The following is a 14,976-nucleotide window of genomic DNA, read 5'->3' as shown; positions in this document are numbered from 1 at the left end:
GACGGCGTGGCAAAGCTGTGGACGGCTCCGCGTTAGATCAGGCTCCAGTTCGTCATCAGCGACGCAATGTAAGTTGTCACGCGGATCAGGGTTTTTTTTTTGTGTGTGTGGGTGTGTGTGTGTGTGTGTGTGTGTGTGTGTGTGTGTGTGTGTGTGTGTGTGTGTGTGTGTGTGTGTACAGTACTGGGAAACAAGGTCAAGGCTTGTTTTAAATTTAGAGTGGTTTCATTTCCAGTGGACGACCACTCAAAAGACACAAAAGACTTGGGTGAGTTGACGTGGCTCTGAGGGGAAGAGCCGTAAATCAGCCACGGGTCTTTTGAAGGACTCCGATGTGCATAAGTACATACATTCAATGCGGCAGCTATTCTAATCACATGATACCAAGATAGGTCGATATAGTAGCGCCGGTTGGCACTGTTTGAGATGACGCTTCTTTTAGACTAAGGTCACGCAAAATTTCCGCATTAAGAGTCGTGACAGATGCAACACGATTCGTATGAAGTTACTCCCAATGCGACGCCGTGCAAATGACTCCAATTACGATATGACGGAAAAGGATTCACTGCAGTTCCGATTAGGGCTGCCACAACAGACGATTCGATACGGTTCTAGATACACGCGGTGTGATACACAACTTATTTTTTTATAGTCAATCACAGTAATGATCAATAAGAAACTTACTTTTAGGCAAATTTGCTTTTGACTCCAACCACCACCTGCAAGAGCACAGCGCAATTTATTCATCAGGTGAAGAATTTTAATAACATTAAAAAAAAACGTGTTGGCAACTAATAGAAGCGGCTGCTGTGTGAGTGTGCGTGTGTGTGTGTGTGTGTGTGTGTGTGTGTGCGCGCGCGTGCGAGTGTGCAAGTGTGTGTGTGTGAGTGTTACTTTGGCTGGCGTGGAACTCTTCTTGGTCTCCCACATGTTGCGCTTGTTCCCAACATCACTTTGCTTATTCACATCCTGTGACAAGTCAAAACAAAAATTGCTTATTGAGCCGGGATTTTGCTTTTTTTTTCCCCTAAAGTGATTCCTAGCACGAACAAATGATGTGATGAAGTACATTTTTATTATTGTTGAGAATAATACAAGAGAGTGGCCACCTTTTGGCAGCATAATCTACAGCCTCACCAACAAAATATTTGCCGGTCGGTTAATGACGTCATTGATCGGATCTTCAAAATCCGACATTATGGCAAACACAATCTTGTCCACTCCAGGGACATTCTGTGCTGTCATTGGGGTTTCCAAGAAGAAAAAAAAAAGGTCCATGTAGTAGTCGATGAGTGCAGATTTCCAACAGGGGGGAGTGTTGCCTCACGAGAGAAGCACAAGCTTATTGGCTGGGAGGCTAAAGATATCGCTCATAAAGTTGACATTGTGGGTGGGGAGGATGTGGACGCAAGAGTTGACCATATGCAGCCGTGTTCAGCTTCGAGAACCCTGACGCAACAGCCTTTTGCATATACCCAGTGTAGAGGTGGGGGTGGGGTGGCGTTACATCATGTTCACAACTAAGTCGGCTGACCGTGTCAATGTGACAGCTGGGAAACAAACTGTGTGTGCAAAGACCGAGGATGGTGATTCATTTTTTTAAAGCATTTTTATTTCTGGAGTAGTGCTTTAGCAAAAATGTTTTTTCCTATTTTGTTTTTTTTTCCGTTGGCTTTCATTAACTACAGTAACCTTGTTGATGGTGAGAGACTTTGGCATACATCCACCTCACAAGAATTTCCCGTTTTGCATCGTGTAATGTTGAAACCTGATGTTGACTGTGTACATCATATCACAACAATGACAGTGTTGCGGCGGATATTTTACATTTGTGCGTGGTTGTGCAGAAGGCTGGGATTTCTCGGGCCTCGCTGCAGGCTTTGTCGCCACCGCTGCCTCTGGTGGCGGTTCGGACGCTGGAGGCGCCGTCTTCTCGGCCTGCGCGGCTTTCGCCATCCGGCTGGCGACGTTTCCTTTGATAGACACCGTATCCTAGGGTGGGGTGGGAGGGGGGGGGGGATTGGTACCTTGAATTACAAGCTTAATTCGTTTCATGGCAATACCCGCAATTTAAAACCGTCATATCCCAAATCAGTATTCCCCATTGAATTGAATGCAAAAGCCAATGATCTGTTCCAACCCCTGAAAAACACCAACCACGTTTTCTAATAACCCTCGTACTTAAGATCAATTAATATTAGCTATTTTCAAGTCAAAATCAGTTGTTTGGAGGTTTATAACAACTGCGATCTTGATGCTAGTTTTATTAGCCCATCGAAGGTTTTTTGCTTGATGTTTTAGCATTAAGCTCGCTGACTTTCATAAATAACTACACAATATCTGATTCCATTGCTAAGTATCTGTCCTCATGCTTAGAAATGAGGAATTCATGGTTAGAAAAAAAACACTCGGGAAGTCAACAAGCAGGAAGAGGCACCAGGCTACTTCCTGTTAGGGCGCTTAGCAACTAGTGACAATTATGGCGGCGGATGCCGCACTGAAACAGACGCGATGTGAATTCCAAACCCTTGTAAATTGTAAAATCGTAACCTCAGGCAACACTGTATTTCATAATCAGGGATGTGGTGAAGCTTTTCCAGGGTTAGCACCTTATTTGCTTGAGTCTCGGACACGTTGCCACTCTCCCACATGCTCTTGATGCTACGCGTGCCCCCTGAGGGGATGTCAGCCATGAGAGGTTTGGGGGATTTCACATCTTTGTTCCCCTGCGGAAAGAAAAGAAGATGGCTGGTGGTTTTTGGAATTATGAGAATCCATTTGTAATATTGTGAAGAAAAAACTTTTTTTTTTTTTTTTTGCCCAGAACCTCTCAACAAGAAAAAGTCATATTGCAAAAATAGAGCTGTAATATGAAACACACACAAAAAAAATTTTTTCGACAACAAAGTAATCATATTGCAGAAACCTGAGTTTGATCTTACAGGAATAAGATATTTTTTATTCCAGAAAAAACGGTCACATTTGTATGGGGAATAAAGTTAAAAAACAAAACAAGAAAAAGGTTTAATTTGTCCGACTTCAACTGTTTCAAAACAATCAGTGTTTAAAAATGAAATGCAAATGCACTTAAAAAGTAAATACAAGAAAAAAATGAAAGCATTAAAATAGAGGAAAATCATCTGATTGAGCAATCAAAAATAATGTCATAATACGGGATAGCAGTTGTAGTCGCATGAGGATAAAGATGGTCTCCAAAAAAAAAAACATAAGGTGGAGCATCACCTGCACGGCCGAGGCGTACTGTTCGAGTCTGCTTCCGATCTTGGAGACGATAGGGGCGTGCGACGCTCTCACGCTGGACCCCGGGCAGCAAAAGTCAGACTCATGGGGACGCTTCATTAGGCACACCTGCCCCGTGTCCAAACGATCCCCCAAATTCTCACCTTTTCTGCGCCGACTTGCTCAAGAATTCCGCCTTCTCCCCAATCTGTTGCGAAAAACAATAACGCGCCGTTACGACACGAATCGAGTCAGCTGCCAGCAGGTTCGCGTCGCCCTGCGGATTGTCGAACAGTCTGACTTCGTCTGCCGCCAGGCGGTCGCTTTTGATTCGGGGGAACGTTGTGTTCTCCTGAACTGAGACGGTGGCCAGCTTGTGTGAATCATTTTGAAGCGCCGCTTGAAATGTTTGTTGCTTGCTCGAGTGCTTGGAAGAACATCTGGACGCCAGTTGCAAGCGGTCGACGCAAAGTTGAGCGCAAACATTTGCAAGTGTGTCTCTCGATGTTGTACAACAAGCCCCAGTGAGATGGACAACTGTTGACTCCGTGACATTTACTTTGAGTAAGTGAGCCCAGTAACTTGGAAGCTCAAATGTTCAGAGGAAAAGTCTGAATTTGATGAGAATGAAGTTAGGATTCGACAACAATGAATTAGAAATTGGAGTTGAATGAATTCTATTACAATAAAATAAATAAATAAATAAATAAATAAAATCAAAAATGGAGCTGTTACATGTTGGCCAAAAATACTTTTTCACAAAAGAAACATTTTTCATGAGAAATTTCAAAGAGAATCAAGTCGTCACTTTACAAGAATAAAGTAAGCATTTTTTTATGAGGAAAATAGTCGACATTTTATGAAGACTTAATATGATACAGATTTTTTTTTACTCCCCCCACCCCAAAAAAAGCCGCACTTGTATGAGAAAGTCGGACTATTACATTGTACAATATGTTAATTTACACGCTAAAAAAAAAAAAAAAAACTTAATGCGATGAGGATTTTTTTTTCCCCTCAGAAAATAATTGCAAACATACAAAATTAAAAACGTTATCTGAGGACAATTGTAACTACAGGAATGAAATAATTATATCTAAATATATAATACAAGTAATTATAGAATACAAGTTTAAAAAATGATTTTTTTTCGAAAAGAAATCATGATTCACATATATATATGGTCTGAGAGGAAAATTTGTCCCCAAAAGCCGTCATAATCAGTTGTACATCAATTTGTAATATTACAAGAAAAAACATGAATTATAATTTTGAAATTATATTATTAAAAATAAAGTCATAGTATAATGAGCAAAGAATCTGTTTTTTTTTGTCCAAAATCATACAAAAATAAAATGTATGCCAATCGGAATCTGCCAAGAAAAAAAAAAGGTCATTTACAAGACTAAATTCCACATGAGGTCATTGTAGAAAAATAAACCACATGACTTAAATTTAGTCGCGTTGTCGGCCCGCAAGTCTGAGATGCCGCGCTACAGTGCAGACAAAATATTTAGACGTTTTACAAATCTCGCCGGACGTTCACTGCTCGTCACGTTTGCCCATTCCGTCCCCCCCCTTTTGTCCACGGTTTCCCGCCGCGCGATTGCCGGGGACACATCGCTTACCTTGGATGAACCTTTGGGGGTGATGGTGAACGAGGGCTTCACGGGTTCTTGCTCCAGCTGTTTCTTCTTCTCCGCAGCCTCCGCTCTCCTCTTCTCAATCTCCTCCCTCATCCTCTTCCTCTCCTCCTGCGGCGCAGACATCCACGCTGGCACACTTGCGGCCGAAGCACCCCAAAAGTCACAAGAGTTCCTCCTCACCTGCTCTTTGCTCTTTTTGTCCTCCAGATCTTGCTTCCTCTGCTTCTCCTCCTCCCCGAGGACCTTCTTCCTCTCCTCCCTCTTCCTCTTCAGCTCCTCCAGCTCGGCCTCGGCGTGATGCTGCTTCTGTTTCATCTTCTCCATCTCCTCGCTCTGGGCGTCGTTCCGCCGTCTCTGGAGCTCCTGCAGCTTGCGCTCGGCCTCCTGCCGCTCGGAGGCGTCCGACCCCGTCGAGGGAACGTCGTCCCTGCCGGTTAGAAAAGTGTCACTTTACAAAAAGAAAGTTTGAGGTTTGACGAGAGCGTATTCCAGATTTTGCGAGAACGCTCACAATCCAATTTGTGATTCGGCAAGGAACAAATCATAGTCGTAAGAGTATGAGCATAATGTCGAAAGTAAAATGTCAGTCATACACGGATAAAGTCAGACTTTTACAAGAATAAATAGGTGAGTTTTACAAAGTCAGACTCTTACATTCGTCGCATCGCTAATGTGGCGCATTTCAACAACTTCGGGAAAAAAAAAATCAAACAAGTGTGGATTATTTTGTGACTTGCATTTTGACATCAAGTATCAAGTACAATTTTGTTGTTTCTTCCCTCTCACAACATACAACAAGAGGAGGCGCTGCGGGTGCCCGCGCCGCCATCAAAAGAAAGGTTAACATAAAATGACAAAATAATACAAGACAACACATTAGACATGCTTTCAGATTACAGTATTGATTTATAGTCAAAATCAAGTGACTTGGCCCGAGTGCCTCCCCAAAAATAAATAAACAAATAAAATTTTGCGATTATCATATTCGGCAAATTCTCGGAGTCGTTTTACCTGGATAGCTTGTCAGGTTTTTTCAGTTTATTCTCAATTAGTGCTCCATTCGGTTTGGTTGCTGCATTCTTGGGGGCAAAAAAACAGGACAAATTGTAGGTCCAAAAACACAATAATTAAATAAAAAAACAACATTATAAAATATATATATATATATATATATATATATGATTTTCATTTTTTATGTCAAATGTTCTTTTAAACTCACAGAATGTCTTTACCTTATCTTTGATCCCCACTCTCTTTAGCTTGTCGTCCTTTAAATATAATAGTGATATAATCAGTAGTGTATGCGCATTGTACTGCACATTGACTTACATGATATTTGGTCAAATGTACATCGTAAATAATCAAAGCGTCAAACCTCCTCTTTCTTCCTCTTCTCCTCCATCTCCCTCTTTTTGCGTTTCTCCTCCTCGTCTTTTTTATTCCTCTCCTCGGCTTCCTTTTTCCGTTTTTCCTCCTCTTCTTTCTTCTTCCTCTCTTCCGTCTCTCTCCTCTTCTGCTCCTCCGCCTTTTTCTTCCTCTCCTCCTCGGCTTCTTTCTGCCGCTTTTCCTCCTCCGCTTTCCTCTCCTTCTCCTCCATCTCCCGCTTTTCCTGCTCCTCCTTCCGTTTCTTCTCCTCCTCCAGCTCCCGTCGTCTTCGCTTTTCCGCCTCTTCCTCGTCTTTCCGGCGTTTCTCCTCCAGCTCCCGCTTTTGCGCTTCCTCCTCTTCCTTCTTCCTCCTCTCCTCCATTTCCCGTTCTTGTCTCTCCTCCTCTTCTTTTCTCTTCCTCTCCTCCTCCTCCTCCTCTTTTTTCTGCCTCTCTTCCTCTATCCTCCGCTTTTCCTCCATTTCTTTCTGCCGCCGCTCCTCCTCTTCTACTTCCCTTCTCCTTTGCTCGCTTTCTGCTTCCTCATCAACAGCAGGAGCAGCCGCCTCCGCTTCCTCAGCTTCAGCCTCATCCTGCGAAAGAAGCGTTTTTGTTTTTTGTTTTTTGTTTCACTTTTCCAGAGTTAGCGGGAGGAGTTAACTAAAGAGTTTGGATGAAAGAACAAACCTCCGTTCTGGAGGTGAGCGTGATCAACACCTCTACCGGCTCCTATCAAAAGATTTGAGATACACGCAAATGTGAACACGTCTGCTAAGGGTCGAGCGGATTTTATGAACAACAGCTTCCAAGATCTTAGTGTACTTTTTAATTGCTTTGTGCTCGGCGTCTACCCGGAACACATCAAAAACATGAGTTCAGCGCCACAATTTGCAAAGAGACATAAATACATAATTGGTGTCTGGAACCAGCTTATTACCTCTTCCTCTTTCTTTGTATCATCTTCCGCCTTCTTCCAAGAGGTTGCGTCAAGCACGTCCTCTTGGACTTGTTCCTCTTCCTCCCCATCATCCTCCTTCTCCTCTTTCTGATCTCTCGGCCTCCCTCCGTCGTCGTCATCGTCCGCCCGAGTTTCTGGTGATTCGCCCAGCCCGTTGGCCGCAGCGAAACTCGGGTCCAACTCCTTCTGCCTCTCGATGGCCTCCTGCATCCTCTTCTGCCTTCGCTCCTCCCTCTTGGCCAGACGCTCCTCCAGAGCCTGGTCGTCGTCCGCCGCCGCCATACTCATGGCCGAGGAAGCAGAGGCCTCGCCCGGCGTCACACTGGAAGCACAGTTTGGAAAGCTGTTTTAGCAGTTTGTATTTTTGGACCAGCCTTGATATCAAGTTTTAATATCATTCCCTGCCATTGACGGCTGTAGACGTCAAAGATCCATTTTTTTTTCTGGCCTATTTTGTAATTTTTATCATACATTGGGCGCATCGCATTATAAGACGCAATCTACAATGCATCCACTAGATGGGGCTACGCTCAAGGAAATGCCAACAGAATGATCAGATGTCAGTAAAACGTATTTAATAAAGCAGCAACACAGTTCACTTAACCAACAGAAAACTAGGGTTAGGGGAGGAGGAGTTGTAAAAAAATCTTTGGGTTGTGGTCGTCGCCCGCGCGATGCCTTGTGTTTCTTACTCGTTGGCGCCGATCGAGTCGCTGCTTCCGAAGTCTTCCGACTCTCTCATCTTCTTCCTCTCCTCCCTCGCGCGTCTCCTTTCCTCCCGAGCCGCATCCTCATCGTCGTCGTTGGTGTAGCCCATTCTGTAAAAGCCAACGTGCGCATATTTGATGTGTTGTGTTCTACAAGTCTTGTGTGTCTTCTTCTGTACCTCACGGTACAATGTGCTCCAGGGTTAGAATAGTTTTGAATGTTGAATTCTAAAATGGTTCGTTTTTTTTCATTACATTCGTAATAGTTTTAGTACCGGTATTAGGTTTTTTTGTTTGTTTGTTTATTAATATTTGGCGAGGGCAGTCCGGTAGTCCAGTGGTTAGCGCGTCAACCTCACAGTGCAGGTGTTGTGGGTTTGTGTGGAGTTTGCATGTTCTCCCCGGGCCTGCGTGGGTTTTCTCCGGGTACTCCGGTTTCCTCCCACATTCCAAAAACATGCATGGCAGGCTGATTGAACACTCCAAATTGACCCGAGGTGTGAGTGTGAGCACGGATGGTTGTTCGTCTGTGTGTGCCCTGCGATTGGCTGGAAACTGGTTCAGGGTGTCCCCCGCCTACTTTCCGAAGACAGCTGGGATAGGCTCCAGCAACCCCCGCGACCCTTGTGAGGATAAAGCGGATCGCAAAATGGATGGATTGATGGAATTTTTGGCAAATTTGTGGAGTGCAAGATCCATCATTAGCTAAATCTGCTCCAAGTGGAATTCAGCCAGAGAGTCTGAACAACTGTAGAAGAATTACTCTCAGGGGACAAGAACCATGGTGGATGTTTGTTGACACGTGCACTATTTTGGCAGCCAGGTAGTGTGAACAGGATTAGAGAAAAATCCCCCTCAACATGTCCGAGCACTGAGTGAGTGAAAGCTGTGATGAAACTAACAAGTGAAAACATTGGTGTGATGGACTTGACTCCATGGAGCTTGACTCACTTCTCGGCTTCCAGGCGCATCTGTTCCCTCCTTTGTCTCCTCAGCTCCATGCGGCGGTCAAAGTCGTCATCCATGATAGCCCAAAGATTCGCTTTCTCTATGGGAGACATAACACAACATGGAGAAGCCAAATATTCGTAAATCAGTCATATTTGTTGTTCTTTGCGGAGGATAAATAATATCCCAACCTGCTCTGAGGTGGTCCAAAGTCTAGTTAGTCTATTTTCAGTTTCCAAATTGCAAGTTGCGCCGAGGGCATAAAAAAGGAATGCAAAAATATGTTTGGCAATCTTGCCATAGATGCTATTCATTAGCCTGTCTATGGGATTTCAGTTTTGTTAGCATTCAGCTATCATTGTTTGTTCATTTAAATAACACAATGTGTGATGCTTTTGGTTTTATGTTTGCTTTGAAAGTAAACTTAAAATAGGGTAAATTGTCAATAAACAACTTGAAGGGGCCTATCTCAAAAAATTCTCAAGGCAGTATCTCAAGGCACCACCGTAAAGTAACCGGTGCTATTGTTGCTCATCACAATGCGTTCACATCCTTTATGTATTTATTTATTTATTTTAATTCAAGCAAACTAAATTCACATTTCAAGAAAAATACTGTGGTGCTTCACTGCAAGCTTTTTTGACAATCAAGTTAAATCAACTGATTTTATTTCTTCAAGTATTGATTTCCAGCATGCCGATAAAATGCACATTCCCGATGCCTCCTGCAAAATTAGAACAACATTCAGATCAACCAACAAAGAGCATAATCGTACATCCAATACAGACATCAGTCACGAGAAAGTCAAAGGCCCCCCACCTCCAAAAAAGAGCAAATCAAAGTGTAATTGAGTACCGTAACAGTAGCTCAGCTTTGGTCGAGGGACGCCCGCCCGTCTTGTCGCCACATATCAACCCGAGTCTGGATTGTATCTCGCTCCTTGTGTAGCACAAAGAATTCCTGATCCTTTTTCTTCCAGCGACTTCAACTACCACAAAAGGAAAAGCGGCTCCTTCTGGCTCCTCTTCCTCCTCCTCCTCCTCCTCCTTCCCTCAGTCTCACTTTTCACAACTCTTTACACATCAGAGTCGTGCCTCTTGCTGCACATCACCTTGTTTACATGTTTACCCATTTGATGGGTCTTGTGCCACTTATTAAAAGTGGTAATGTATGTAACCGCAGTTAAAACAAACCAAAAAAACGCAACTTTTGTAGTTTAGTGGTACATGATGCTGCCTTTCTTGCGCAGGATGTGGATTTGATTCCCAGCCACTGCCAATCCCAAAACCGGGTTTAAAAATAAATAAATAAAATTGCTAATGGTGGATTGTGTAATGAAGGACAAAACTGTAGCAAACAAATCGTGTGAGTGACTCACTGTGGCGACAAGCGGCTAGTCCAACCAACAAATGAAGTCGATTTCAGAGTCCATCGAGCTTTTGTCACTTCTGATGTTTCCGACTGCCCGTCAAACACTTTTCATATTATGAACATAGATTAAAATAACGTGACTTCCAGTTGTCTTTATGTACACGCTGTATCTATTGCCTGCCTCCAGACGAAGATGACTGCTGTCCAAATAATATGAGTGATTTCTATTCACTGCTTGAACCTAAGTGTGACTAATGGCATCCCGTCGAGGGGGGGATGAAGGAATATGAAACCCAAACGAACGCTGATCTTCATGATCCTGAGAAAAACAACCCCCGGGCCTTGCAATGGTTTACAGTGAAGCTATTGAGCTTGATTGACATCCTCCATTATGTTGTGTTTGTTATTGTTTCCATGACTTTAGTCATACAGAAGATCGTTTATGATCATTAACAAGATAAGGGTGCCATTAACAGTGATATATGATTTCTATGCAGTGCATGATGCCATACACAGTCACAAATAATACACTTATAGTGAATACATCATCAGGGAAGAATTGTAACACATTTTGTCACATGTAAAAATTCAACACTTCACTTCTGGGGTCAGCGAAAATAATCTGACACCAGTGTGAAAACCTCAGACAATAATGTCAAAATGCACTTAGTGTCACTGACTATGATTAACTTTTCCCTTACTTAAATTTTCCACATTTATTGTTATAATACCCCTCCCCCAATAATCTTGCAATTTGATATGGAGACTGGGATTCCATTTTGAAAGACAAAGAACAATCAGAAAATCCATCAACACCATGCATCTAGTACAAACGCAATCATAAACCCATGTTACATTGATGACTTCACTAGTTAAGGTGGTCCACACAAACCGTCAAATTATGCTCATTAATAGTGTTAGCTAACTTACTAGCCTAAATAGCATGCTAGCACAAATTCATGTGAGATCATGCGCGGGCAAACAAACATGCTAGCACTAGCACTTTCAACAAACATAAGTTATTCAATTCACCTTTTTTTGGGAGGGAACATTGTCATTTGGGAAAGAACAACAAACAAAAAAAACAAAACCCAACAACAACAAAACTGACGCAAAAAAAACAAAACAAAAAAACACCATTCATAAAATGAAGCTAACAACAACATTCCATGAGATGCTGCCAAAACAGCAATAGGCAACATTTTCTGTGAGTGAAATACAATACTACTTAACCGTTGGGGTTCTTTTTCATGGCAATAAAAGCAAAAATTCTAAGGGACTGATGAAAGACAATAAAAAGACCGCAGCAGACAGGGAGCGACCGACCTCTCAGCCTTGTCAGCACCGTAATCCCAGATTGCTCATGTTTGGCCAGAATCCAGCACGCACAATGACGCTGCATACCAACACCAGGAGGAAGAGTTCTCCTGATTGGCAATCGATTAGTTCTGTCTGGGCCACGTTTCAGAACACACTTTCACTGTTACGCTGCAACTCTGTATCACGCCAGAACGCAACCGCCTGAGCAACCCAGTCACTTGAGAGTCTTCCATCTGAACAGGCACTTCTTAATCAGACCGTGAGTCTAACCTGTAAAGGCATCATATCTCAATACACTGAGAAACTTTTACGAGGGGGGAGGCAGCACACTTATAGCTGACGGGAAGCATTTACAATCCATCCACAAGTCACAGCGGCTTCCTCGACATGACCAAACATGGTCACCTGGGGGGGAGGGAAAAAAATAACAATTCCCTGACCAGGAAACAAATTCCAAATTGTTTACATGGCGTGACATACTGTCGTCGACTCCTATTAAAATGTTTGCGTACGCTCGAGTTGGAAAGAAGCCTGTTTTGTTATGAGGCCTGAGATTGGAGGGCTCTGGAGGACTCACACTTCAGCTTTATGTGAAATAAAATCCTCGGGGCATCCAATTTAATGGCAAATTAAGTGATTTTTGTCTGTCGCAGTGATTTGCAAAGAGTGGTCCCACTAATAATTAGCGGGCGCCCTCTAGTGGTAGGCAAAAGAATCACTACGTACAGTTCAGTTGTTTTGAACTTCGAAATTCCTAACGTTTGAATTTGATGTGAATAAACATTAATGTAAAAGTTTTAGTGAACTTTGAATCATTATTTTTAGGTACTTTTTGTGTCATTGTGTCCGCCACTTCCTTTTTTCAAAAATGTTGCTGTGTTAGCTGAGTTAATGAAATGTAATTTGAGGTATTTTTGTCTGATTTTGACATTTTTAACTGAATCACTTTTACAATATGAAAACTGCATTTGTAAATTGCTTATTTATTGTATTGAATCATAACATTTCGGTAAAATGGGTTTAATTTTACACCCGGTATAAAGATTTTATGCTGATCACGAGAACTGATGTTCGTTGAAAACTTTATGCGTGAAAGAAGCAAAAAAAAAAAAAAAAGCCACAAGCAAAATATGTAGCGTTCAAACATTACAGTGGCTTGCGACGATATTAAATAAAACTCTCTTGTTTTTGATAAACACCCGGACCTTCTAATTTATGCTAACATATTTTACTCTTGGTTATGTTATGTTGTATTTACTTAGGGCGCTAAGAATTTTTGGTGGTGGTAAAATATTTGAGAACCACTGACCGACAGCATGAGAAAAGGTGGACTTGCAATTTATTTTCTTGCTCGGGGCCTGACAGGACAGCACAACTCATCATCTGGCCCAGTGGTGCGGTCGGCCTCCTTTTAAGGAAGCACGCATGCAGCCGCCCTTGTCGTTCTCCGGTCCCAGCTTTGGCCAAGCTGCAAGGCCATGGATGGAGAGCACCGTTTACGCTTGCAAATATCTGCCGGCACAACACAAAGTGACCGTCCCAAAATAACCTCTTTCCATTTAGATTGTCATGAATCAACATTCCACATGCTTCCTCGGGAGACTAAAAGTATGAAAGGGAGGCTAATGGGCGATCTGTACTGTCAATGAATGGCGGGTTTAACAATTATGAGGCGTCATTAAAATAGCGGCCATACAGGACAAATCGCCACAAACAAACAAAAGGTCTTCCTTCATCATAAAATGCCTTTTTAGTTGCCTGCAAGACTTTTGGTCTTGTTGCTAGGCGGAAAATGTGTAGGGCAAAAGCATGACTGCCCCCCGAGTTGAAAAAGAATTCGTATAGACCGGTAATGTTCATTATAGTTTGTTTTCTTCGCAATTTTGGGCAGATTGCGTCACCGCACCACATAGTAGACTGGAGACGATAAGGCAAGGTGACAGAGACAGAAAGTCAGCGGGGGAAAAAAAAAGCACAAGAGCAATGAAACTGTTTTTAAAACATTCAATTCAGAACTATATAATAATTTCAGAACTATTCTCAATAACTAACAAACAATCACAAATGCCTCGTAGGTAATCTCAACGCTAATTTTGGGCAGAGCATTCCATTCACTGCCCCACACAGATGAGAAAGGACAAGAAAAGGTGGCAACAACACAAAGTCTGTGTGACATCTACTCCCAGAATCATATTGTAAGGAAAAAAAAAAAGAGGGGGTGGGGGGGCTTTTTCCAGGACAGTACCCTCTGATGGACGTAGAAGGGCACCACGGCAATACTAATAAAATAAATGAATTCAATTAATTAATCATCATAATTAAATAAAATAAATTCGAATCATATCGAAAAAGTATCACTGTGGGACTTAAGTCAAATAATTTTGGGGGAAATTTATTTAAGACAATGGGGGAGGGGGGAAGCAATGTTAAAGAACACAAAAAAAACAAAATATTTGCTAAATCAAATCACCGTGAGAGAGTTTTTGTTTTTGTGCTCCCCCTCAGTGCCATCTGTCGGGGGGGGGAATCTAATCCTCCCTAAAGAGTGTAGAGAGTAAGACCTTGAAGTCCGCTAAATAGTGTTTTTTTTTTTCATTTTATTAATGATTTTTTTTTTTGGCCTATATATTTATTCTTATCATTTATTTACGACTTTGCAAGAAAAATTTGCTTTTTCCCCAACTTTCTCATCAGCGGGATCTGGGGCTGAGGGCACCATGAGATGATACTAAATCATACAAATTCTTTCCTAAATCGTCACGCTTTGGGACTTTAAAGTCCCTTAAATAGTAAAATCAATGTCAGACTTGATGAATGACTCCATAAAAAAAAAAAAAAACCCTAACTAGGATAGCCCTGTCTTCTTTCCTTTTAAGCCTCCAATCCGGGCAGTCCTTCTGATGAACAGTCATGCAGTAAATGTGGCATGTAACTCACAAATCAATCAATGTTTTTATGAACGAAGCACATCACGTGCACAAGGCAATGGAATTGAAACGTTAAGCGAAAATGACAAAAACCTTCAGAGCTTTTCAAATTCAGAACGGGGGGGGAACATGCGAGTCTAAACAACTGATGGTAGATTTACTCTTAAAGAAGGAAGAGGACGCTTTGGAAGCCCAAACACACGTCCACTCCATCTTGAGGGAGCAACACACGCACACACACACACACATTCAGGCCCAAGCGGCCTCTTTTACCTTTAATACCATCTAAGGAATACATGTGTCCCCAAAAGACGTTGGTCCACTGTGTGTGGACCATTTTGCATCCTGCGATCTGAAGTACCGTACTCAATGTATGCAAGTATTTGTCAAATGTTTGTACAATTGCATTTCTACTCTCTTGTCAGGTGACCTCTATAATAGGACACACTAAATGAAACATTCATTCTGAACATCATTGCCTTCAGTGTGGTCATC

The 14,976-nt window shown here is 42.3% G+C and overlaps 1 protein-coding gene across 3 annotated transcripts in view; it reads right to left on the bottom strand.

Annotated features, from left to right (window-relative positions):
• The window catches only part of cald1b (caldesmon 1b), a 17,157-nt gene that overhangs the window by 1,752 nt on the left and 429 nt on the right, over positions 1-14,976 (bottom strand). Inside the window, exons 1-16 of one of the 3 annotated variants that reach the window (XM_019894777.1) lie at positions 9,719-10,048; positions 8,867-8,963; positions 7,901-8,026; positions 7,188-7,530; positions 6,938-6,979; positions 6,262-6,843; positions 6,119-6,154; positions 5,898-5,965; positions 5,067-5,313; positions 4,869-4,994; positions 3,405-3,448; positions 3,244-3,316; positions 2,610-2,726; positions 1,828-1,992; positions 895-969; positions 685-719 (exon numbers count right to left, since the gene is read on the bottom strand). In XM_019894777.1, the coding sequence (XP_019750336.1) occupies positions 687-719; positions 895-969; positions 1,828-1,992; positions 2,610-2,726; positions 3,244-3,316; positions 3,405-3,448; positions 4,869-4,994; positions 5,067-5,313; positions 5,898-5,965; positions 6,119-6,154; positions 6,262-6,843; positions 6,938-6,979; positions 7,188-7,530; positions 7,901-8,026; positions 8,867-8,940 (2,151 nt within the window). In that variant the 5' untranslated portion in view covers positions 8,941-8,963; positions 9,719-10,048 and the 3' untranslated portion in view covers positions 685-686. Of the gene's footprint in view, positions 1-684; positions 720-894; positions 970-1,827; positions 1,993-2,609; positions 2,727-3,243; positions 3,317-3,404; positions 3,449-4,868; positions 4,995-5,066; positions 5,314-5,897; positions 5,966-6,118; positions 6,155-6,261; positions 6,844-6,937; positions 6,982-7,187; positions 7,531-7,900; positions 8,027-8,866; positions 8,964-9,718; positions 10,049-14,976 lie in introns of those variants that run through there. The other 2 variants (XM_019894776.1, XM_019894778.1) reach the window with 2 other exon arrangements.

Source organism: Hippocampus comes, unplaced genomic scaffold (assembly GCF_001891065.2).
Source record: "Hippocampus comes isolate QL1 unplaced genomic scaffold, H_comes_QL1_v1.1 scaffold319, whole genome shotgun sequence".
Taxonomy (NCBI): Eukaryota; Metazoa; Chordata; class Actinopteri; order Syngnathiformes; family Syngnathidae; genus Hippocampus; species Hippocampus comes.
Note: the sequence above shows the minus strand (reverse complement) of the source record. Positions and strands in the feature narration are given on the sequence as shown.